At 40.0% G+C, this 27,092-nt stretch overlaps 1 protein-coding gene across 1 annotated transcript in view; it reads right to left on the bottom strand.

Annotated features, from left to right (window-relative positions):
* The window catches only part of PDIA5 (protein disulfide isomerase family A member 5), a 181,227-nt gene that overhangs the window by 73,649 nt on the left and 80,486 nt on the right, over positions 1-27,092 (bottom strand). Inside the window, exons 4-7 of the mRNA XM_043998311.1 lie at positions 12,187-12,270; positions 11,923-11,968; positions 6,303-6,395; positions 4,040-4,100 (exon numbers count right to left, since the gene is read on the bottom strand). Of these exons, the coding sequence (XP_043854246.1) occupies positions 4,040-4,100; positions 6,303-6,395; positions 11,923-11,968; positions 12,187-12,270 (284 nt within the window). The remainder of the gene's footprint in view (positions 1-4,039; positions 4,101-6,302; positions 6,396-11,922; positions 11,969-12,186; positions 12,271-27,092) is intronic.

Genomic DNA, 27,092 nt, shown 5'->3' with positions numbered 1-27,092 from the left:
TAGGATGAGCCATACCATTGTCTCCTACTACTGGCAGGAATAATTTAAAAAACTGACTAGATTAACAGACCTTGCTGGTGATGGAGGGAATAGGCTTGATAACATGATAACATTCTGGGACTCTATGATGTTCTTTGCTGGACAGAATCATAGATGGAGCCCATTCTTCTTTTGGGGAAGCCTTGGAACTCAAAGTCCATTTAATGTTATATTCTATCACCCAGAGTGTAGAAAAGATATGGTCTCCATTTCAGCTCAGCCCCAGCAGATTCAGAGCACCAAAATCTCAGGCATCACAGGTACAGTATAAATCATAGAGGTCATTTTGACATCACTTAAACTCCCCCTGCCCTTAAATCATATTAAGTATTCTACAATGCTCATGCAAAGGAAGATACAGTTCTTCTGCAGACACAGGCAGTTCCTAAAGGACCAGATTGCTCGCTAATTTAACAGATGCTATGCTGAAACAGGTTTTGAGAAGTGTCTGATAGCCCCAGAAGCCGCGTGAAGTGTCAAACAGCAGATTCCCATCTCCATGCACTACAGTGGGACAAAGGGGCCATGTGTCAGCATTGTCGGCGCTGCCAAGGCCTGCTTCAGGCTAACGTCTCAGCAGGAAGTGAGTGGGATAAAGAAAACAGGAGAATCTCTTCATCTTGGAGTGCATCCTGGAGAGCAGGGTTGACACTCTCTGATACACAGGGGTACAAGAAGCAGAGTGCCACCGTGGATAAAGCTGGGCCCACAATGAAAAAGACCTGGATTCTGGGGGACCCCGGGTGAGTAATTCAAGTCCTTGGTGCCCATAGTCACTCTCTAAGGGGTTCAGCAGCTGCTGGTCCCAAGTGATGAGAGGTTTCTTCACTGCAAATTCCCTACCAGGAATGAGGTTTGTTATGGTTCATGTGGTCACTCCTGCTACTTTTCTCTCTGCCACCTCCTGAACTAAAACCAGACAGACTAGGAGGGATTGAAAAAGAAGCACAACTCTCACTTGCTTAAAAGCTGCAGCATCTCCTTTCTGCAAAGGGAAAAGAAACTCCAAAAAATTCAGGTCTCAGAAATGTTTGTTGACTGATGTATACTATTCACTCATCATTCATTTGATTCTTCATCATGTTGGAAATAAAAAATGTGAGAGAATAGAACACAGAATTATCTGGGGAACCTGTCCCCACCATGGAGATCCAAAAAGATGAAAAGGGAAAAAATGGCCACCACCACTGAGCTCAGCTGGATGCACATTCTCTAGGGAAATAAGCCTAGACAAATGTGCCAAGTGAATTATCAGTGGACAATCCTGGGAAGGCACTATTTGGCTGAGGTTCAAAGAGAGAGTTTCCTGCCCTCCCCTCCCTGTCTGTACCAGAAATAAGAACAGTAGAGACCTGGGGAAGGAACAGCTTAAAACAATGGGGGTGATTAGGGAGGTTTGGTGGGAAATGATTTGATCACCAGCAGGTTTTTCTCACCACTGGAAGAGAAAAGAGGCTGTAAAGGTGAGATGCAGCTGGACCCCCACCAGAAGGAGAAAAGAATGCTTCTGGTGCCAGGTTCTCAAAATGACAACTGCTAAAAGTCAACCCTAAAGGGACTGTGGGTGGGTTTATAAGGAGGGGAGAGAAGAGAAACAGCATCTGCTCTCTTATCATAAGGCTGAACCCTCTGAGAGTGGAGCTGCCATCTTGCCTGTCCTCCTGTCAGAAAAATTCAGGAGGTGATTCCCAGAGAGAATTACTGTAGTCCCGATTAAATCAGCTCGACAACACATCTTGGAGCATGATTACCTCCCAGTTTCCCCATCAGGCATCAGGAGCACACCCACTCAATAGGGAACAAGACACATCAAGTTTAAACTTAAACTAGATTATCTCTGGCTACTTCCTCAGAATATCCTACCTGTACCCCAGGCTCTGAATCACCACCCCAAAGGGATTACATAAAAAGAAGCCATTGCCACCAAGTGAGGAGGATGGATAGATGGGCTCTTAGGAAGGTAATCTGTGGCAGAGAGAGAAGTTGAAGAGAACTTAGAAGATTGATGATATTAAAAAAAGAAAACAAAGCAAATCATCCAAAGAGTATATAGTATTTCTCCAAAAAGGCAGTTGATTGAGTCTTCCAAACTAAGTTAGCCTATGGGCTCCTTTAGAAAATAAAGGGAGGCTGGAGGGGAGAATTCCTCATAGGTGTTCCAGCACCAAAGTCCTCAACAGTTCTGGGGACGTGTGGTAGAGTGGAGAGAGAAGTGAATTTGGAATCAAAGGAGCTGGGCTCAAATGCCAGCTCTGCTAACTTACTATTTCTGTGACTTGGGCAAACTCACTTTTGGTTTCCAGGCATCATTTTTCTTTGTCTACAAAATGGAAGGTTGGACTAGCTGATCTCTATGTCCTGTGACAAAGGTCACCCCCCCCCCAAAAGGAACCTCCTAAGTAATCATATGTAACTGGAAGGTGTGAAAGGCACAGCACAGGAAGAGAGGCCAGCCTGGAGTCATCAAGAAGGCAGGGGAGGGTTGGTGGCAGCAACAAGAGATGGTCTTGGCAGTCGATCTGCCCTCCCGAGTGGAGTCTCAGACCCCAGTTAGGTACAGATAAAGTAAGGTGTCAAGAGTCAACATGAGAGATTAATGATGATTAATGTGCACAAAGAATTAAAACTGTGAAAAGGGAAAAAGGACTGATTTTGTTCAAAGACAGCTTCAGGAAAGAAGCTGACTTTAAGAGACAGATGAGAAACAGGACAATGTTAACCTCCACATGCTTATAACCATATCCTGAAACTTAAATACACCCATCTCTTCAAAAGCACGTCCCCATATTTATACACATACATATTCACATACCCTTTCATTATCTTTTTTTTTTTTTTTGCAGGGCAATGAGGGTTAAGTGACTTGACCAGGGTCACACAGCTAAGTAAGTGTCAAGTGCCTGAGGCCACATTTGAACTCAGGTCCTCCTGAATCCAGGGCTGGTGCTTTATCCACTGTGCCACCTAGCTGCCCCCCCCACCTTCACTGTCTTTTTTTTTTTTTTTTTTGGTGAGGCAATTGAGGTTAAGTGACTTGCCCAGGGTCACACAGCTAGTAAGTGTCAAGTGTCTAAGGCCAGATTCAAACTCAGGTCCTCCTGACTCCAGGGCTGGTGCTCTATCCACTGTGCCACCTAGCTGCCCCCCTTCATTATCTTTTTTTTCTTTTTAATATTTCTTTTAGGCCTTCATTATCTTCTAAACATTTTGTATTACATAGAATGTCAGAGTTAGAGGGGATTAACTAATCATTTTACAGGTGAAATTGAGGCTACAGAGAAGCCAGGTAGTTTAGGCAAGGTCGCCCAGGTGATAAGTGGCAGCTGGCTTCCTGCTTGCTTCTCGAGTCAAGCATTTTTTTAATGTCCAGCATATAGACTCCCACCTCAGATGAGGCACAAGCACCATTGGCATACTCTTACTTTTTACCTGGTCACTCAGTGACATAGCAACAAGGCATCTTGCCCCAAGGAGCAAAGGCATTCAAGAGCAGGGGAGTAACATAACTGCAATGACCTGAAATAAAAAGTCTTATAGAATGCAAAAGGAGCAGGACCACCAAGAAGAAGAAACTTTCATGTATGGCTTCAGAGTTTCTGAAAGGAAGGAATGGCAATGGCGAGGAGAACCAACTGAACTAGGGAATAGTTATGCATTTTCAGGCACACAAAATGATATGGGATTGAAGGAAAACTCAGGGATGTGGAAAGGAAAGAGCTACAGATTTGAAGGGGAAGGGGCAAGGGAAAGCAGGTTGAAGAGAGAACACACCATGGGCTCTGGATTCTGTAGGAGGGAGAATTGTATCACAAGAGGGAAATAGCCAAGAGGAAAAATGAAGACAAATGAAGAGATAGAACTGGGAACTTAGGTCCTAAAGTTAATCCTCTGGGATAAATGAAAGCCTCTGAGGAAAGCCTACTCCCCACTCCCAGCTCTTAGGGAGGAAAAAGAACCAAAGATCAAACAAGTCCCCTAAACCAGATCTCTCGTCACTCACAAGGGGCATAGAACATCATCAAGAGAGGTTTGTCATCCTTCTTCACAATCCGTCTGAATTCCTGAGAGAAAAAAAAGAAATATAAGTCAGTAATGACATAGGAGAGAACAGGTACAGCAGCACCTGTAAAAAGAAGAGGGGAGTCAAATTTTTAAAAAGCTTTAAAACCCAAGTTGTCTTAACATACGCACAAAAGGAAAACATGTTAGCCTCCATTCTACAAAACCTGAATGGCTTCTTACATAAGCCTAGATTTCCAAGAAAGATCACAGCTACATACATATATCTCTGAGATATCAGATGACTCCCATATATCTATGCTAATGGAATGGGGAGCTATTGTGGATGATCCAAAACAGGGACAATCAAGACACGAGGCATGTTTGGTTTGGGATGCACACTACACAGACTCAGAGTTTCAGATTCTTCAAGGCCATGTCTCATCTTGTAGATGGGAAAACTTCATTCAGAGACTCAGAGGATTCATGTAAATTCTCCAAGGTCTCTCAGCTAGGACCAGTGTCCCGGGTCCTCTCCAATGTTCTTGACCTTTTTGGGTAGCAGATCTATCAGAATAACTTAACATTAAAACCAAGTCACATCTCTGAAACTTACAAAAACTAGCAGTGAGGAAAGGGAAGACATAAGCGTGTTTACAATAGGGGGAAGTCTATGAGGGCTGAAATCTTTTCCAAAATCAAGTAGTTGGAAGTTAACTGTATGGGTGCTTAGACCCTCCCAACTGTAATCCACATTTTACCAGGACTAAATTCATTTTAGAATATTACCTTTATGAAAGAAGAGGATGCAACTCAGGACACCAGAAAAAGAACATTGTAAGAAAATATCATCAAAGCAACAGAAACAATAGAAATATGTTTAAAAATACAAACCCCAAAATACGTATTTAATAGTGCTGGGACAAAGGGATTAAGGTTAGGGACAGGTGGGAAGACCATGACCTATGTTCAGGCAGGGAAGGAAGCAAAGCAGGTAAGGAAATGGTTTACCAAAAGGGAGCCTGTTCAGCATACCAGAGAAGGCTCCAGGTCCTTAAAGAAACCAATACCTTTAATCTTCTGTCTATAGCAATTCCTGAGAATAGGTATCCAATAGGTAAGAGCAAATGAGGACCATCCCCTCCACCCCTTCCATCACTAAGTCACCATAAAGAGATGAAATTTGGCTGAAGTAATATCAGGGTACTCACTACACCTTAAAATTTTTTCTCTAAATACTTGCTGATGCTGGGAATTTCTTTAATAGTCACAATGTCTTTTATCCCACAATGAAAGGTTCAAAATGCAAATAACCTAAGATTGAACTCATAAAGAAGAAAATAAACTCACTCTAAAGGGTCACTAGTCAATAAAATAATTACATGATGGCACTGTTTTGATAGGAAAAAGAGTATAAAAGAACAAGAGTACACTAAGGTCCTAAAATATGAGAAGTCACTATCAAGAGTAGAAAAGTACAGAAAAAAGAGATGGCTAGACACCTGCTTCACAAATTTGCCAAAGTGTGGTCCCATTTTCCATTGATCTCCAAATGGGCACCAAATTGAAGCTGTGAACACAGATGTTTTTGTCCCATGTAATATGATTTTTAAAACCCCTTAAGTGTATAATACATGCCAACATTACTTTGCATGATTTGTGAAGTGTTTAGTTTAAAAACAAATACAGGGGCAGCTAGATGGCGCAGTGGATAGAGCACCGGCCCTGGAGTCAGGAGTACCTGAGTTCAAATCCGGCCTCAGACACTTAATACTTACTAGCTGTGTGACCCTGGGCAAGTCACTTAACCCCAATTGCCTCACTAAAAAAAAAAACAAAAAAAACAAAAAAAACAAATACAAAATCATGGCCAACTTTTGTCATAAAGAAGCTTTGTTCCCAGAAGACCCGTTAATAGAGTTCTTACTGACCTCACCCACATCATCCTCATAAACTTACTATTATTGGCAAACAAGAAGATAGCAGAGATTTCAGGCAGTCTGTTACCCTCTGTCACTTAAATTTCAGAAAATGAAGTAAGCACATAAGATCCACCCCACTCCCCCAACTTCCATCCACAGACCCCACTAGGCCGACTCCCTAAGAAGAAAGTGTAAGCAGTGTGAAATACAGTAGTGTTTCAGTTTTCTGAATTTCCTCAGTTTACTGTGTTTATTTTCTTCTCAAGTGACTTGTAACATCCTGGACCAGAAGTAAATGCCAACATAAATAAGAACTCGCTCAGTTTGGGTAAATTGAAATACCTTTTCACTGTCGATGTGGACAACGTCTTTAGCTTCAGGATCTTCTTCCCAAAGTGGGGCCCCTTCTGGATCCTTCAGAAAGGCTACTATGGACTGAAACAGGAAAGAAGACAGGGAAAAAATAATTTTATCTGAGAGATGTCAGAGACTCGGGGTGCCCTGTTCTTCTCCATTGTACAGGCAAGGGTGTCCTAAGCTTGTCACCCATAGGGTTCTTTCTCATGACTAAAACAACTGCACAGCAAAGATCAAATGCTAAGTCTGTCTTTTAAAAATGAAAAGAAATCCACTGCTACCCACTGCTTTCTTTCCCCCAACTTTCAAAACAGGCCCTTGGCTCACTCTGGCCAAATTGATCCATGTGTAGGCTGTGACAATAAAGCAATTGTTTGGACAGTTCAAACCAGAAAGACATATTTATTCCTCAATTACAAAATCTCATCTCCTCAAAGATGCCTCCCCTAATTGGAAGAGAGGTGACAACTTACTCCCACTCTACCCTGTCTAAACAGCAAACTCCCAAGACTCTTTCCCACTCATTGTGTCATTGAAACTGCCTATACATAACATAATTATGTAATCTTAACAGATTGTTACCTGTTTAGTATTTATATTAGCCTGATGTTAATTAATGTATATCCTCTTCTCCATGTCTGCCTGCATCAATCTCTACCTGGCAACTCTCTGAAGAGAGCTTATGTCTGCATCACTTTTTCTCTACAGTACTTAGCACCTTATCACCTGCAAAGGTTTACGGTAATAGAGAACTGGTAAATCACTCAATCTCTCAGACCTCCATTTTCTCATGTATTTTTTTTTTAAAGTTACCAGTTGGATTAGACAATCTTTGAGATCCCTTCCAGCTCTAAATAAAATCTCTAATTCTATGACAGATGCTTAGTGAAAAAGGATTTGGGGGACTTAATTATTTTAATAATTGTCTTAATTTTCTAGTTCATTTAAAAGATGCAAGCAAGAAAGGGACCTACCCACTTGCACAGTTCAAGGACCACCAGGGCCCAGCTGGAAGTCCTCTCCAACCTTCCCCCTGGTTTTCACCAAGTTACTTAGGAAGTAATAGGAGAGATAGTAAGGAACAGTCTGAGGGACTACACTGATCACAGTTGCTGCAGCATTTCTGAAGCAGCGGTTCAAAAGTTGCATTGTCAAACTCCTGAGTAAGGCCATCTTGTGTTAAATCTTGAGTGAAAAGGGAGGCCAGTCTGTTCAACATCCTCTGTGGTTCTGTATCCACTGTCACTAATAGGTTGAGCTATTGATCAAAATGCTTACTCTGGTTGATAGCTAAGCTGACTAATAACACTGGAGCAAAGAAGGAGGAAAGGAAATTATAAACATAGTAATTATTTATGGATCCCCCTTTAGTATGCCTGCTTTCAGCCCTGGTCCACCAGCACCAACATGAGAATAGCCATTCCCTCTCCTCTGAATAACCTTGAGAAGGGTACAGTGAACAGGGTCTGAGGGAATCAGCAAACACAAAAGGGCCACCATCCCTCGAAGCCAGGCAGGCAGGAGAGATGCCAAATTCTGTGGTCAGCAAGATAAAATCCTCAGCTTTCCCTGGTCTGCTGGGGCAAGTGCCTTCTATTTCTATGGACACCTTTTTAGCAAGCTTCAGGGAACAGAATGACAGGCTTGGGGCAGGAGGGGATGGCAGGAGAGAATCCTTCAAATGGGATTACACTTTTAGTTCTTATTCACTTAGTAAATTCCTGGAGAGGGCCTTAGGGAGACTTGTCTCATTTTGAGAATCTGTTATCTGAAAACAGCTGTTACAAAAGAATAGGGAGGAGGGCCAAGAATTAGAAGGACTTAATTCATTCAATTTTCCCATCCAGCCAAAAGAAGAAAAGCTGTGAAGTACCTTCTGGCATCAGAAGAGAAGAACCAACCTTTCTTTCCACAGCAGCCAAAGGGATTATTTCCTGGACAGTTGCCAACCCTTTTATCACGGGGTAGGAGAAGGCATGGCTTGGCCTGAGCCCTCCCAAATGTCTTACATGCCCATAGCCAAAGATAGGCCAGAGCTCCCTCAATCAGGGCCACATGAAGGCACTTGTGGTCCCCTTCTTACTTTTGCCAGTCTGGAAATATCCAACTAAGTGCTTGGTGACACTTCCCCCCACTGCCTCACAGCCATGAGAAGGGAACAAATGTGGCTGAAGGAAATGGCATCTTTCAATGGAAGTAACGAAATATACAGACAATCTTTTGAGCTTCAAGGCTAATTCTTGTTGAAATAAAGTTGAATGATCTTTCTCTCTGAGTACCTTGGTAAGGGTTGGGAGGGGTAGGGCAAGTTCAGATGGAAAGAAAGAACAAAAAACAATAATTGCCCCAGTGTTCTCAGCGTGGGCTGTGGTTAAGTCTTCACAACATGGCAATTCTTATATGTTTGCAGAATCAAAAGATAGAAGGGACCTCTGGGGTCATTTAGACCAAAGATAGGGAACCTGAGGCCTAAGAAGGTTAAGTGATTTGCCCAAGGTCAAACAGGCAGTAAGGGCAGAACTGAAATCTGAATTCCTGTTCTTTGGTTCTAAATCACTGGGGAAGGATCTAATGCAACCCTGGACTGTATAGTTTTTGCTATATCTTTCACCTCATTATTATCTACTCTTAAGAGCTGGACTCTGGGATGGTCAGAAGGGAGGAAGGATCTGGGAACACTAGGAATAAAAGATATGTTGCTTTTGTATTATACAGGCAGATTAGGTGCCAAGAGATTTTAACCAGTTCATCACCCTTAGCTGGGTGATGGAAGATAGATATAATGTCTTTCTAATTATCTCTTATACGTGGAAGATAATGCATCTTCTCAGAAAAAAATACTTAAATGAATAAAAGACATAGTATTACAAAGGAAATCAATTATTTTGAAATATAGTTACCAAAATATTTTTTTAAAAAACAAGTTCATGGATACCAAGTTAAGAAGCCCTGCATTAGTAGCACTGTGCCCTAAGGATGTTGCTGACCTCTATGTACTCTAGAGGTCTTATGGACAAAAATGATCATTGAAACCTTCAGGATAACAAAAAGCTGAAAACTGAACACGTCCAGTGATGGGTGAATAGCTGAACAAATTAGTGTGTAGAAATGGAATGCGATGACAGGATGAAGAATTCAGAAAAACACGGCAAGACTTGCATGAAGCCAGCAGGACCAAAAGAACAATCTAGACAATGATTCTGACAATGTGAATCGATATCAACATAAGCCTGGTCAGGCACAAGGGTTGGGGGATTGAACTGCATTGTGAAAGTTCAAGGCTACATTCCTCTTTTCTATTAACAATCAAAAAGCTAACTTTGTTGGCTAAGGTACCTTGTAAGGGAGACTGTCAGAATATTTATTGTGAAGCATCTATTTTCAATATAAAATGTATCAAATTTTAAAACGAAAAATGTTTTAAAATGTAGCTTTTTTTTTTTAAAAGCAGCTCCTTTATGGAAACCTCACTTAAAATATAGCTTGGTTTAGGAAGATAAGTTATTGAAAGCTGCTGCTTAAATTGCCTTGTATAGAAAATCTGAAAGCTGAGAAGGGGAGTCTAAGAGAGGGGTAACATGGAAAATTATGTATGCCAGAGTTAGGTGATATGAACCAGAAGGCAGGCAGATCCATATTTTTTTTCACAATGAGTCTCACTTTCACTAGGTAAAACAAAGTCATGAGAAACTTGGCAAAAGAGGGAAAGAGACTGGACTAGATTAGTTCTAGACTGTAATTTGCGCTTCAGTCTAAATAGGGTCAGAGGGAAAATTCTGCCATATCAATATTTGAGTGTGAATCACTCTGGAAAGCCCCAGATAGGGAAGAAATGGTGAATACAGGTTCAATACTGTGTTTAAGATGAAACTTGTTGATCACCATTACAATATGACTTATTCATTCTGCTCACTTCACTATGCATCAATTCATATAGGTCTTCCCAGATTTTTTTGAAACCCCCTCCCTCATAATTTTTTGTAGCAAAATAGTGTTCCATTATAATAATACACCACAGCTTTTTCAGCCATTCCCCAGTTGATGGGTGTCCCCTCCGTTTCCAATTCTTTGCTACCACAAAAACAGCTGCTATAAATATTTTTGTACATATAGGTCCTTTTCTATTTTCTTTGATCTTGTGTTTGAGGTTCAGAAAGCACATCACAACTCTATGGGTTATTGGGTTAATTCTAGGTTCTTAAGTGATTTCAGTGTTAATTATAAACTGTGGTTCAGACACTTATCACCTATCTCATGGATTATGGTAATGGCCGTTAATTGGTTTCTTTGCCCCTACTTACTCTCTCTTTCTAATACATCCCCTAAAGGCAGAGTCTGACCTTGTTATTTCCAATGCTTAAATACCTTCAGGGGTTTCCTTCTGCATTTAGGATAAACTACCAAACTACCTCAAGCTGTTGTTAGGAGCTATCCTCCATCGGACTGGGACTGTTAGTTCAGTCTTCATTTTATGGGACTCATCAGCATGCATTCTGAATGGCAGTGATCAAACAGGACTGCTAGTTATTCTCTGGACTCCCCTATCTTCTGCCTCTGGGTTTTTGTACAAGACATTCCTTATGCCTGACTTGCTGCCCTTCCTCATCTCTGACTCTCAGAATCCTTAGCTTCCTAGAAGTTTCAGCTCAAGTGCCATCTTTCTAACTCCCAACCAAATCAAAGTATGTGATTCAGGGAGGAGGCTTATCCTTCTCCATAATGAACCAGTATCATCCATCTGATTATTTCAGAATCCAAGGCAGGGTTGGATATACAGTTGGCTAATCATCAGTCTTCCCCACAAGTGCAAAACGGGCAATAAGTAATCATGTGCCACATGGCTTATTTAGGACAAATAACCAGAACTGCTTGGACAGGGAATCCTCTGGTTTCATCAGGAGATAGAGAACAGCTGAGTGCCATGGAATTAGTGGGGATCCCAGGCCAGTTGGGAGAGGAGATTAGAAAAGAACACTTTTGTTCAGAAGAGACTTGGCAACTCAGTCTTAGTCACAAACAGAAATTACAATTAGAAAGAGAAAATAGAGTTTGGAAAGGAGGTAAAAATGAGGGATGGGCAGAAGGGTTTAAAGTAGAATTGAGCTGAACAGAAATACCCAGACAAAAAGATAGGGACTGGTTTGGATTAGATACTATTGATTTTCTAAGTTGGAACAGAACCAACATATCTGTAACTTATGCCCTGAATATAGTTTGTACCTGCACTCAAGATCACTGGCCTGAAGTGTTTCATTTCTGCTGTCATTACAATAGGAGAATACAGAACATAAGGGGGGGCCTTCGGGGCTATAAGGAAAAATCTCTACTCACTAGGTAACAACAGTGCTATGATGTCACTATTGTACTATATAATTGCTGAATAATTCACCATTGTTTTTTTCTGTATTCTTATGTCATTCTAATTTTATAAGTATACATACATGTATATATTCTACTGAAATGCTTAAGAAAGAAAAATCCCTTTATGAGATTCAAAACAACTGTTTGTAGAATTTGCCCTGCTTCCTTTAAAAGAGAAAACTGCCGAATACTTAAAAGCAATTCAGACTCTTACTCTTGCTGAAAATCAAAGAATCTGGTTTACCTTAAATGTCACAGCACGATTATATTCAGTGTGAAACACACCATCCCTGTCAAACAGAGAAAGAAAAAAAGTGTTGAGACTTAAAGAACAGCCAGAAGGGGCCACAATTCTGCGTTCCTTTTTATCCCAGGCACAGTCAGTTAGTTAAAACCATCAAATCTCCATCTGAAAAAACACCAATCTAGTGGGTTCACTGTTAGTACTAATGAGAGCCTTATATGATGATTTAGAAATCATAAGGGCCCCATGTCCCCTCACACTCACTTGTAGTGAAGTAATTCCACTTTTTTGTCCTTTGTGCTTGGGTCAACTTTCATCTTCTTGCACAATTTCCGACTCTCTGTATCACTGCAAAATACAAATGTTTGGAACCATTGGTTAACTGAATTCTTCATGATAGTTTGGGTAGATCAGGGCCTGTTGGAATATACTGATAAGAGAATGGGTGGATGGTGGTACAGATAAACATTAGCTAACATATAAATCATACAACAATAAATTTTTACTGAGTATCTTCTGTGGCCAAATCACAGAAGTGAGGTGCTGTGAACAATAAAAAATATGTATGAGTCCCTTCCCACAGACAATTTATAATTTTTTAGGGGAGTCAAAGTACAAATATGTAGCAGCACATGGTTAAAGGACAAATGAGATCAGTGCATGGCAGAAAGGTCTGTGATAGCTTCACAGAGGGCCCTGGGTTGGACTTTGACTGGAATAGGGGAAGATTAAATGGAAGGAAAAGATGAAACAACTTCCTGAGATGGAGAAATGTTAGATGTGTAGGGAATCAGTCTGGAAAGTTCAAGTAAGGGAATAGCGGGAGAAATCTCTGGAAAGGTTGGGAACTGATTGTGCAAAGTTAAAGAGTTTGGACCTTATTCCATAGATAACATCGTTGGATGGAGGACTTGCATGGCCTAGGAATCATAGAAGTCTAGAGATCACTTAGTACAACTCTCATTTTATAGATAAGAAACTGAAACTCCAAGATGTTAAATGAGTTGCCACAAAATGGTATGGTAGAAAGATTAATCTATGAACAGTATGTAGGATGGGTCGAAGTGGCAAGAGACTTAAGGCAGACTGACCAGTTAGGTTTCGTACAAGAGATGCTAGATTGGAAGAACTGTCATGATTTAGCAGATATGAAGGACAAAAAAAATTAAAGATGATTCCAAGGTTTTGGGTAGCTGACAGAACTGATACCCCTGACTGTGAATACTTGATAAAAGTTGGGAAAAGGAGTATAACATGAAGGGAGGTGAAAGTTAAAGTTGCAAGAAGGAGAAGATGAGCAGGAAGAAGAGACTGGAATGGGTTGAGATATGCCTTGATTAATACTCTCAATAGTTACTGGGAAAAGTCTTAAAGGGAACAATGAGAGAATAACACTGAATACTAGTGTAGTGTTGTGGAACCCCAAGAGAATGGAAGGTGAGAAAAGAATAAGCATTTATATAGGGCTTACTGTGTTAAGACCTCTGCTAAGTGCTTTACGAATATTAGCTCATTTGATTCTCACAACAACCTTGATGTAGGTGCTATTATTATCCTCATTTTATAGTTGAGGAAACTGAGGCAAAAAGAGGTTATGCACTTTGCTCAGGGGCACACAGCTATTAAGTGTTTGAGGCTGGATTTGAACTTAGGTCTTCCTGACTCCAGGCCCAAGCACTATCTAGATGCTTCAAGAGGAAGAGAATGGTAAGAAGGAGCACGGGGTTGTGGCCTATGTGCCTGCTCCAAGTTCTTGCCACAACTTCCCTAATAAATTATCTACATATGGATTCTGTCTCCCCTGTTACTTTTGAAGGTTATCAATAGTTATGATGATTGAATATAATGGCAAAACGTATGGTACCTACTTTGCTGGGCTAATATGAAGAAAATTCTTTGTCAAGTTTAAGGTACTTTATTTAGGTTATGATGAACAGGATACTATCAGAAAAACCTGGAAAGACCTACATGAACTGAAGCAGAGTGAAATGTACTGTATACAAAATAACAGCAAATCTAATAACCTTTTCTTTGCTCTGATTCTTGCTGACACTGTTATATGAGATGCACTAACTACTCTTTTTGAAGTTCACCAACTCACTTGGCTAGCCAAGCCCTAATAAATACGTGAATATTCATTCTATTAACATACCAGAGTTTATTTAACTAGCCCTCCTTCTATGGGCATCCCCTTTATTTCTGGTTCTTTACTACCACAAACAGCACTGCTACACTGTGATCCAAGACAGTGGCAAAAGACTCATGGTAGAAAATGCTCTCCACATTCAGAAGAAGAACTATGGAGTCTGAACGCAGATGGAAGCAGACTATTTTCACTTTTGTTGTTACTTTTATGTTATTGTTCTTGTTTATTGTTTCTTGTATTTGTTTTTCCTTTTTTTCTGATTCTTACAATATGACTAATGTGGAAATAATTTTTAAAAAACCAGTGTTGCTACACAGGATCTTTGGTTCTGCTGGTAGTGGAATTGCTGCATCCAACTGATCATGTTGCATCACGTTGTCCTTTTCTTGCACAATGCCAGATGGACATCTGGAACTATTAAGACAATTCATAGCTCTTCCTTGCTAGATATTTCTATTCTTAAGGCTCATCATTATCTCCAAATCAAGATGTACAGTCATAGCCCATTACCATCTTCTTAGCCACATTCCTCTGTGATTAACCTTTTTTGATCAATAGCATGACTGTTCTCCCAGGCTTAAGATCTATGGACTGTTTCTGATGACTCCATCTTCTTAATATACTAGGTTCACTTATGAAATATTATTCATTCCTCCTCGGGATAATCCTCATTCTTTTCCATCCTCTCCATTGCCACTGGTACTTCCCTAGTTCAGGGTCTCAGATTTCTCATCTCTGTGACTCCAACAGTTTCTCAGCTGGCTTCCTGGCCCCTGGTCTCTCCCCTCTTCCCATCCTGAATATTACTGTTAGAATAATCATCTTAAAATGTAGCTTTCATCATGCCACTCTCCTGCCTAAGAATGCATAATAGCCCTTAATTGCCTACTGCATTTGATCTAAGCTCCTCCGTCTGGCTTTCAGAGCCCTTCACAATCTAGACTAATGCTATGCTTCCACTCTTTTTTTCACATCTGCTGGCTTTTGATCATTCTGTCCCTGCTGCCTTGGCCCCTTTGTTCCCCTGACTCTCTTGTTTCTCTCTCTCCTTAGAGGCTTCGTTCAAGTACTCTTTTGGGAGGGGGGATGTGGGAGGAGAATTCTAGCTCCTGTGGAGGCAAAAGAACAGTGGTGCACATGGAACCCCTAAGAAAGACCAGCCATGTCCTTTTTTTTCGAAGAGGTCCACATTCTCCCCCTCCAACATCTGGGTAACTCTATTCTCCATCAACCAATTCTGCCTCCCCTCCTAGGAAATCTCTTACACACTGCTTTAGGGCCTGGGCAGCAGCCAGGAGACCTGGATACCCATCTAAAGGCCCCTTGGCCCATAAGATAGTGGGGCCAGATGTAGGAACTGATGCTATGCTGAAACAGAAGATGTAGAATACTAACAAGAAGAATGAGCAGCTAGGTGGCACGGTGAATATGGCGCAGGGTCTAGTGTCAGGAAGACTTGAGGTCAAATTCAGCCTCAGATACTTACTAGTTGTGTGACCCTGGACAAGACACTTCACCCTGTTTGCCTCAGTTTCCTCACCTGCAAAATGAACTGGAGAAAGAAATGGCAAACCACTCTAGTATCTCTACCAAGAAAACCCCCAAAGGGGTCATGAAGAGTCCAAAACCACTGAAAAACAACTAAACAATAAGAAAATGCATAAATGCCACATGTATGGCAAATATTCTTCTTCCTCCTCTAGCTCTGACCATGTCTGAATCCCTCTCCCTTACCCCAAGTCACACTACTTCAGCTCTCCTGTCAAGCCTTGGCTGCACTATTGTGCTGGGGGAAAATTAGACTGCAACCCTCATCTCACCCTATCCTCACATCACCCAGTGCCCATAATGGTTGGTGAAGGTGAGAAAAGGATCCCTATTGACCCAAGGCCACCTCTCCATCTCCCAGACTTAATCATCTTTTTGGAAGATGAGCTAAATGCTGAAGCTTCCTTTGAGCTAAATCCTGAAGACCATTTTAGGATCTGGAAAATGTGACTTTTAAAAAAAAATCATTTTGTAATATGGATGGGAAAAGAGGATGAAGGGGATGTGGCATTACCATGGAAATTGGTCTGGGCAAGGTAGTCTTATGATAATGAGAACTTTGTGGGGTATAGTAAGTACATTTCCCAGCCAACTTTGCAGTCTATTCTACTCAGTACATTACCTGCTGGGAAATGGAGTCGCTTTGAATATAATAATGTAGGTGGCATTATAGAACCTCATCTCTTGGTGAGTTCTTCTGTTCTCAGTCATTTATATCTCTTGTCTTATTTTATTTCTCTCATTGTGCTGCCCAATAAAGTTGTTTGTTCCTTCCTAAAATGGCAAATAAAACCACAAATCCCCCTTCCCCTATAAATCCTTCCCTGACCATCTTGACCACCGTGATCTTTCTCAACTCAGCTGCTCAAGTGTTTGCAATGTTCTACTCATCCAGAACTTATCAAGTGTCTTGTAATACTAGTTAATATTTTATTTTGGGGTCTCATCATAAATTGTAAGCTCTTTGAGAGCACTGACAGAAATGAGGAAATCAAGACCAGAAAGGTTCATATTTTATAAAATTCTATATCCACCACTAGTGTTTAGCCCAGTGTCTTACATCTACCAAGAGGGCAATAAATACCTGATTTACTGGTTAAATGCATCCCTTCTCTATTCCGCTTAGTCAAATCTGGTCTTTTCTTCAGAATATTTAAGTCTTTCCATGTTGTTTTCTTTTATATCTTTGTGGTATAAGAATGTGATGGAATATTCCTGTGTCATAAGAAATGGCAAATGTGAAGAAGGCAGAGAAACTTGGAAATGTGAACTGATGTAGAGAGAAATAACCAGAAGCCAAAGGAGAATAGAGAAGATAGCCATGCAGCTCCGCCATCTATTCTCAGCTGTGGAGGTCATATAGGGCTCAGAATTTTTTTCAGAATAATTTCAGAATTTCTTGGACACTTTGGGTTCCACAAAGGAAGGAGGGAAGGAATGCCTGTGGGAGGGAAAAGGTGAAAATGTTGTGATGAAACCACCTAAAGTGTCTGCTTCAAAATCCTGTTTTAAGACATTTTGTTCTGGAGAACTCAGTAATTGAAGGCAAGTTACAAAGGCAGGCTGCAGGGGTGTTACCAAGAACTGACTGACTGTATTTAAAGTTTTATATCAATAATGGCTCTAGGCTCTGGAAGTGAAAAGCTGACAGAAGAAATGATGCTTCATTTCTCTTAAGTCACAAGGCAAAGAACAGTATGTTATCAGATGGTATTTTTATCATTATTTCACTCTAATTTGAACAGTGAAGTCTTAAAATTACCTTACGCTAAATGACTAAACTTTAATTGGTAAAGATTGCTAAAAGGTAAATAAAAAGCCAAGGATCTCTGGCTCTTCCAAAAGAGACCCAACAGCTCTGAGTTCCAGCAAATAATACTAAAAGGTCTTTAAGGTAGGTGGGAGGCACAGGACAGCCAACGGAAGAGATGAATTTTCTAATTTAATTAAAAGCCTAACTTTATACACACAGTCACAATAGAAGCATCATGGAACTAGAAAAAAATAAAGGTTCTTCCTGGAGCAGGGTTGGGACTTCCTTAAACTGGGAATGTGATGGGTACCAGAACAAGGCAACTCACCAAGATGGCTCTTTAAAGCAAGGAAATGGAATGAGTGAAACTTGTAACTATCATCTTTAGTTTGTGCCTTCATATGTCCATATGACTGTAACAAAATTGTTATTGCTTTCAAAATGAACTGAGAACAGGTTTATGTAGATATATCATTATAAGGGGAACAGAAGACAAGTCAACATATATTAACTAAGTACCAACTGTGTGCCAAGCATTGGAGATACAAAGAAAGGTAAAAACAATACTGTCTTTAAGGAGTTCAAGGTCTAATTATAGAGAAAAAACACAAGGAACTATGTGCAAATAAGATGTGTGTGTCTACATGTGTGTGTCTGTATATACGTATAGACATACACGTCAGAATATATGCATCTGTATATATGTGTATATATAAACATAAATATTTTTATTTATTTATTTTCCCAAGTTTTGTAAACTTGTATTGTGGTTAATATTAATTTGGGAGTTGGATTTAGGGAAAAAGTTGAGGAAAGATTTTCTTTTCCCATAGGTTGTTTTAATATTCGTACATATGTTGACCTTTCTTCATTTTACCAGAGTGACCTTTGGAAATTGGTTTAACAAATAGTATTCTTATTGTTTTCCATTTCAGAGATAGAATTTTAGTGTGGTAAAAGATCTTAGATATCTATATATCTATATACATATACATATATATGTGTGTGTATATATTATCTATATAAAATCTCAGAATAAATTGGAGAAAATCTCAGTGGGGAGGCACTATTATGGGGGACTGGGAAAGGTATCTACAAAAGTTGCAATTTTAAGTGAGCCTTTAAGGAAAGGGGGTGGGGTGGTGGAGATTAGGAGGATGTGCACACCAGGCTCAGGGAAAGCCAATGAAAATGCACAGATTGAGGGGAATAGAGAATCTTGTGTGACAAAGAAGGTATGTGGAGGTTATGATGTTTCAAGAAAGAACTCTAGACTCTTGGGTGAAAGCAGCAAAGGCAGGTTGAAGCAAATGTTAAAGATAATTCATATTAAGTATACATTTACAAGGAAGGAGGCTTAGAGGAAATGAACCATGGATTACATATTCATCACAGATAATCCACAAATCAGAGTTTACAAACTACAGCCTTACCACAGATACTCTTGAAATCAGTTACTACTGATATTATACCTTAATCATCCCTAAATGTCCAACTATCAGGAATTCTGATGAACCCTGAAATGAGAGTCCTGGGAAAAGAATCAAAAGACCCAGGTTCTAGTCTGGGTTCTGCTATTTGCTAGTTCTCTGACTGGATAAATCCCTTTATATCCACTCTAACACTGTTAGATAAAATGGCAAGAAACAGTGTAGTGAACTCCCTTCCAAAAATCTTTAAGCAGACCTAGAAAACACTCCAGACCAAATCCTGATGGGCAAATCCAGGAAAAGTCCCAATGAATCATTTGTCCAACACAAGGGCACAAACAAGGATATGTTTGTACACTTAGGGACTGGTCAGGCTAGAAACTTGGGTGATGCAGTGGATAGACTGTTGGGCCTGGAGTCAGGAAGACTCATCCTCTTGAGTTTAAATCCAACCTCAGACACTTGCTAGCTGTGTGAGCCTAGGCATGTTACTTAACCCTGTTTGCCTCAGTTTCCTCATATATAAAATGAATTGGAAGAGGAAATGGCAAACCACTCTAGTACTCCTGCCAAGAGAACCCCAAATTGGGTCATGAAGAGTTGGACATGACTGAACAACAACAAGCTCGAAGCTTGCCGTGCTTGAAGCACTCTAACTCTCTAATGCCCAGGGAGAGGCTGTGTATTAGTTTAGAAATAGGGCTCAGACCCTTACCAGGGCACCACCAGACACATACCAAGGCACTGTAACAGGGACAGGTGCCACCTGGCAGCCTTGTCACCCATTACCCAGTTTTGTGTTACAGATCCAGAGGAGATTAAGAAGGGGACCTGTTCAAAAGGCAGGGTTCCAAAAAAAGAAGGAAGTTCAGAAGCTAACAGTAGCAGCTGTGTGGCTTACACTCCAGGTGTAGATCAGGGCCTCTCTTATACCATCTAGCATAGTTTGTAGAGTAATAACATGGGCAGGGATTGAAGACCAAAGGGAAGCCTACAGTTTTGTCTCTCTGAATCAAGAGAGCTTTGCAAGTGGGCTGATAGGGAGTAAGCCCAGCAGCAGTTCACTACCCCTTAGACCCAAACCCAGGCCAGAAACTTACAGAGCTCAGACGGGGGCGGGGGGGGGGGGAGGTGGTGGGTGGGTGGGGGGGGACAGCAATCAGACTTGACCCTGGATCAGACTCCTTTGGGAGCACCAAATGCTTACAGGCCCCTAATCTGTCTTTGAGATCCTGGAATAATGCAACATTCAATACCTCAAGAAAAGATCAACAGGATCAGCCCAGACTTTCCTTCCAGAAGTACCACATGGCCTAGAACTAATATCAAGTCCAAGGTAAGGAAGTAGGGTGGAAGAATGAGTAAACAAAACAAGAACCTCATCATAAAGAGCTATTATGGTGGCAATGAAGCTCAGGACACAAACTTAAAAAAAGGGGGGAATGACTCCAAAATACCTAAAGCCTCAGGGAAAAACGCAGCTTGAACACAAACTCAAATGAAGAGAAATATAAAAAGGTAAATATGAACGAACAGTCATAAAGGAGTAAACAGGGATAAACTGCTTACATTCAAATATGGGGAGATGATATAGGTATTCCTTCTGAACCATCATCAGGGGTCACAGAGGGTGTCTAATTAGACAAAGTCTGGAAGTGGTTCTGTTATGTCTTGATGATCTTAAGAACAGAAAGAGAGGAAGAGGCATGTACTGGTGCAGAAGGGAAAGAAAGGTTAGGAAAAATGATCACATCATCAGGGCACTCAAGAAGACATCAGACAAAGAAGAGGGGGAAGGGGGAGTGGTTGACACTTGAACCTCACGCTCATGAAACTGTTCAAAAGAAGCAAGCAGATACACATACATATACACACATACACACATGCATGCACACACACACACACACACAGTTGGGTACAGAAATACATTTTACTCAACAAGGAAATATAAGAGAAAGGAGAAAAGTGGAGGGAGGATTTAGAGGGAGGGTAAATTAAGGGACAGATAAGTCCCAAGTCCTGAGGCAGCTAGGTGGCTCAATGGCTAGAATTCTGGGCCTGGAGTCAGAAAGACCTGAGTTCAAATATGACCTCAGCCACATACTAGCTTGTGTGACTCTAGGCAAGTCATTTAACCTCTGCTTTGCCCTAATCCACTTAATCCAGGTGGCAATAAAGGTTTTGCTTTAAAAGGTAAAACTACTCCAGTATCCCAGTATCTTTGTTAAGAAAACCCCATGGACAGAAGTATTGGTGTGCTACCCTGTCCACTGGGTCAAGAAGAGTTGGACATGACTGAACAACTGTCCTAAGCAAACAAACTCTAAAGATATATAAAAAATATTTATACCTCTTTTTGAATGGCAAAAATGGGGTTCTGAGAGGGTGCTCACAAATTAGGGGATCAATGACAAGTCACAGTATATAAATGTGATACAGTACAATTGTGCTAAACTCAGTGGAACAAACAAGCAGCAATACAGAAAACTAAAGATGAAACATGCTACCAACCTCCTGGAAGAGAGGTAGAAGGGTCCTAGTGCAGAATGAGATTTTTTTGGGGATGTAGACAATGTAAAAAGTTGTTTTGCTCGACTCAACATGTATATAATGGGTTTAGTTTTTCTTGTGTTCTCAACTGGGAGAAGGGATGGGAGAGTGAAAAAGTGAATTTTAGCTCATTTAAACAAATAAAATATCTATTTTTTTAAAAAAACCTATCTAAACAAGTTATGGTTGTGAAAACACAAGCAGGTTTTAATAATCATTAGTAAAAAATCTTCTAGGGGCAGCTAGGTGTCAAAGTGGATAAAGCACTGGCCCTGGATTCAAGAGGACCTGAGTTCAAATCTGACCTCAGACACTTGACACTTACTAGCTATGTGACCTTGGGCAAGTCACTTAACCCTTAATGCTCCCCCCCCCAAATATTGTAAAAGTCCACAAGATGGCTGTTTTCATATGAAGGCAAAAGAATGGAATTGGGGGATACTTGGCACTGAATTAGAAATGGAAGTCACATTGAAATAAGTGACTAAAGTGTCAGGAAAGACAGAAAATGGCAGTGGAGATGATGACTTGACTGGGAATAAAACCTAGGAGGTTACGTTGGTTCTTGCTTCTAGAACTAATTTTGCAGCAAGGCAGCAGCCATATTATCTTCACAGGCAATCAACCAACTGCACTTTTTTTGCTCTCCTTTTATGAAAAGGAAGCAAGGACCACAAAAAAGGAACCAATTCATATTTGCAATTCATTTGAGAAGAGGGCAACAAAAAGGTCCAGGTTCACTACAGATTCAACCCACTGTCCCTAATCATCTATTTTTACAGCGTAAGATAGTACTGAGCTGAATCTAATAATGACCCTTAGTCATGCAGAAAAGTTTAGCTAGTGTTGAAAATGCTGTTAAAGAAGCCAAGAATGTACATCATATTTTTGAAAAATGTCATAAAAAAATAGAAACAAAGTTTTAGTGTTAAGGGTTATTCTTCAGTTATCCGGAAAAAAATCTATTTCATTGGTTATTCTGGATCTACCACAACTACGGCAGAAGTACCACCCAACCACCTGATACACCGCCTAGTGTTATATAAGACAGGGAAAGAGCCAGGCTGGAAATGTAAAAGTCTTAGGGTCAGCTTCACCTGAATAAAATGATACTGGGCAGGAAGAGCTTACAATCTGAAGGGCTACAGAAGAGGTTGTTTTGTTTTTGTTTTTGTTTTTTGGTGAGGCAATTGGGGTTAAGTAACTGGCCCAGGGTCACACAGCTAGTAAGTGTCAAGTGTCTAATGCTGGATTTGAACTCAGGTCCTCCTGACTCCAGGGTTGGTGCTCTATCCACTGTGTCACCTAGCTGCCTCTTACAGAGGAGTTTTAAAACGAAAGCAACTAAGCACAAAAATTGAAAAAAAGGTTTTATGAGGCCAGGAAGCAAATCTAAGGCCTGATCCATCCAATTAGACACCTATCATGTTTGAGAAGCAGTGGGCCCAGATGTATAAATGCTTATACACCAATGATAGAAGTAAACTTATTCTAGAATCCATTATTTTGTTGCTGCGGGTACTAGTTTCACTGGTGAAGGTCACAACTCTTCTGGGTCTACTATGACTTAATTGAGGTGCTTTGGCTGAAAAATTTATCATCTTTATGGATAAACCATTGATTAACCTCTCCAAAATCTAGGCTAGGCTAGTTGTAAGACAACACCAGCAGACAAGTTCATTGCTAGGCCTTTTCATATCGGTGAGGCCTGGCAAAGCTTAACCTTCAGGATCCCAAGACTAATCTGCTTACCACAATGAAGCACTGAAGAAAGGATTTAGTGTAGTGGTTATTTTTTCTTAAAGGATCTTTACACACACACACACACACACACACACACACACACACACACACACACACACACACACACACACATCAGTCTGTACTGGTATAGGGAGTTTTCACATTAGGAATTATCCATATGAATAAAATCACACATTTGGTCCAAAATATGTTTAGCCCCCTAAGTATCTTAGTGTTAGATACTTAGTGTTAGAGGCTCCTGATCCTATAGGAAGAAGAAGTACAGGGAAAGAAGAGGTATATTACTGCATATGAAGGATAAATGCAAAGTAATGGGAGAAAAAGCTTATGAGAAAAAGTACAGAATCACTGTAGACAGAACTTTCATATTTATGTAATAAAAATTTTAATATTGTAGCCCACACCTGATCACGATAATATAATGGAATCAGAAATATAAAATTGAGTTGTAGAAGCTCTAAGATCGGACTAGGTGGCAATAATGAGGCATATTAATTAATCACGTAGAGAATGTTTGACACTAGGAAGAAACTTGGAAATCAGACTTTGGGATGGGAAAAAGTCCTACTAAAAAGAGCAATTAGCTCTACAACCCACAAAAGGAAGGAAAATGGTATAGAAGAAAAAAATAGCACAACATCAGGAATCAGATCTGATTTCTAGTTCTGCCTATGCCACTAATTTAGTTACGTGGCCATAGATGGAGTCAGTCCATCACTTTGGGCTCCTACCCTACTCACTTTATTTCATGTTATATTTCATATAACATATAACTGTATGTTCCCTCCTACCTTGAATAGTCTATGATTATAATGAAATATACCAGATCTGTTCCTAAGCAGTGAACAAAAAGTGGTACAGAAACTAACTACAAAAAGTTACTATGCATCGGTAATAACAATCTGAAAAGAGAAGGTACATCCAATTCAGAAAACGTCACTGATAAAATCTGGACACAAGTTTTAAAAATTTAAAAGGCAGCATTTAAAAATTGAATAATCTCCCTGCAAGACTAGGAGTTATTCACTTACTGCCTTGTGTACATTTCTATATGAAACAGAAAGGAGAGGAAACACAGGTCAGGCAAGCAGCAGGCCTCTTCGTCAGCAGTTCTGGGAGAAATTGCTCACTCCCTACCACCTACAAATATAACCACACTTTTCCCAAATCCTTAAAAAACCTTTACTTAACATTGCCATTTCCTCAACCCAACACCTTTTCTCCTTTTCACTGCCAAGCTTTTATAAATGATCATCTACACACATTGCTTCCATTTTCTCACCTCCCTTTTACACATCTTAATGATTTCACTTCTGATACTAACAATCAACTGAAACGACTATGAAGTTACCATCATCTCTATGATGTAACTACCTAAGCCTTTTCTGTTCTCATTTTTTGAGTTCTCTATAGCATTTTTAAAGGATTTTTTAATTCTGAATTCAAATATCAAAATGAAGATCACCATATATAACAGACCATAAAAATAAGAATGCATATGAAATTGAAATTCTAATTTATATGGCTTGCTTTCTTTTAAAAAAAGTATAAAATAATTCCTGAGCATTGCATTCAAAGCTGCCCTGCTTGTCTGTGCTTCTTTCTATTTGCTTTTGGGCATTAAAATTTTTTAAAGTGTTTTACTGATGTCCCTTTCTTATTTTTAAACATTAATACTTTTTTTTCCAGTCAGCAGAAAAATCTGCCTTTTCATTCTCTCACCCAACCCCACACCCCTGAGAGCAAAAGAAAAACAAAACTCCTGTTATAAACCTGAATAGTCAAGAAAAACAAATTTCTTCATTGTCCATGTCCAAAAGAATCATGGCTCTTTGCACTCTGAGTCCTTTACCTCTCTCTCTGGAATTGTGCTTGGTCATTATGTTGATCAGAGTTCCTAAATCTTTCAAAGTTGTTTGCCTTTCCCATCTTGTTCTCCTCATATAAACTGTTCTCCTGGTTCTATTCGCCTTCCTCTGTATTGGTTTATCATTGTTTATTTGTGTTTATCTTATTATATTTCTCTTATTATATTTCTCTTTATTCCTATTTTTGAACTTCAAAGTTTCTCCAAAGCTCTGGTCTTTTCATCAGGAATGATTGGAAGTTCCCTATTTCATTAACGGTTCATTTTTCCCCTCTGTGACATTAGACTTAGTTTTTATGGGTAAGTTAGTCTTGGATGTAAACCTATATATTTTGCCTTCTTAAGCATCATATTCCAAGCTCTCTGCTCCTTTTTCGTGATTGCGGCAAAATGGTATGTGATATAGACTGGGGCTGTACTTAAATTCATTCTTTCTGTCTACTTACAGTATTTTTCTTTGATCTGGAAAATTCCAGATTTTGGCTATGATATTCAGTAGTTTTCATTTTGGGGTATCTTTCAGGAAGTTATAGGGAATTCTTCTATTTCTACTTTATCCTGTGATTCTAAGAGCTCTGGACAGTTTTCTTTTAAAATTTATTTAAATTTGATGTCTGGATTTGGGGTGTGTGTGTGTGTGTGTGTGTGTGTGTGTGTGTGTGTATGTGTGTGTAGAATGGCAATTCAAATAGTCTAAAGATTCTTAGGGGAAGCTAAGTGGCACAGTGGATAGAGTACTGGGCCAAGTGAAGAAGACTCATCTTTGTGAATCCAAATCTGCCTCAGACACTTACTAGCTGTGTGACCCTGGGCAAGTCACTTTGTGAGCTGGAGAAGGAAATGGCAAACCACTCCAATGGCCAAGAAAACCCCAAATGGGGTCACAAAAGAGTCAGTCACAACTGAAAAGACTGAACAACAATGATAAATTCTTAAATTTTTTTCTCCTTGATCTGTTTTCCAGGTCAATTATATTTGCTAATTTTCTTCTATTTTTTCCAATCTTTTGACTATTTTATTGCCTCATGGAGTCTCTGGCTTTTATTTGATACAGTCTAATTTTTCCAAGGAATTTGTTGTTTGGGCAAGGTTTTGTACCTCTTGTGCCAAGCCATTAATTCCCTTTGCAATTCTTTCTTCCAGTTATCATTTCTTTTCCAATTTTTTTCCCTTGGGTGTTCTCATTTCATTTGTATTCATCCTAGCACCTTCTCTCTCATTTCTTTTTTTTTCTTTTTAGGGCAATGAGGGTTAAGTGACTTGCCCAGGGTCACACAGCTAGCAAGTGTCAAGTGTCTGAGGCCGGATCTGAACTCAGGTACTCCTGACTCCAGGGCCGGTGCTTCATCCACTGTGCCACCTAGCTGCCCCCTCTCATTTCTTTTTTATCCTGTATATAGCTTGTTCATACAGATTTGTTTGCTTATTGTCTCTCCATTAGATTGTGAGCTCTTTGAGGGCAAGAATTTTCTTATGTCTCCTTAGCATCCCCTATACTTAGAACAGTGCCTGGCACGTAGTAGGCACTTATTAACAACTGACTGGATGATTTTTAAACTCCCATTTCATCTATTTCAGAATATCTAGTTGAATTCACGACCAAGCTGCAATTTTTGCTTAGTCTCTGCTTATAAATGTTTTGGAGCCATTTTTTCTTCTGGATTTATTTCTCAAATGTTCTTTTTAATATAATATTTATTTATAGTCATTTGCTTATTCTTCCAGAGTATTTCCTGACTTTAGATTTGATGTTATGGCTCGAGCACTCATGAAGAGAAACTCTGGGTTGGTCTTGTCATTCCTTTCTTGGGATATTGAATATTATATTACTCTAGGATCTCAAGAACATGCTGGGAAACCTATAAATTTTCAGTCTTCATAGAGTAGTCTGATCCAGGCAAAAGTCTGATGACTGCTCCCCAGATCTGAGCTTTGCAAGTTCCTGACCTGTGTCTGGGCCTGAGCGAAAGTAGCCTGAAGCTAGACTCACTCATGATCGGATATCTGGGAAACTCTGCTGGTTCAGAGTGACAAAATGGCAGGCTCTGCCTGTTGGTATGGGATTTCTGCCCTGGTTATTCACCTGCAGGCTTTAGACTGGGCTAGAATCTG

The sequence above is a fragment of the Dromiciops gliroides genome, chromosome 3 (genome assembly GCF_019393635.1).
Source record: "Dromiciops gliroides isolate mDroGli1 chromosome 3, mDroGli1.pri, whole genome shotgun sequence".
Lineage (NCBI taxonomy): Eukaryota > Metazoa > Chordata > Mammalia > Microbiotheria > Microbiotheriidae > Dromiciops > Dromiciops gliroides.
Note: the sequence above shows the minus strand (reverse complement) of the source record. Positions and strands in the feature narration are given on the sequence as shown.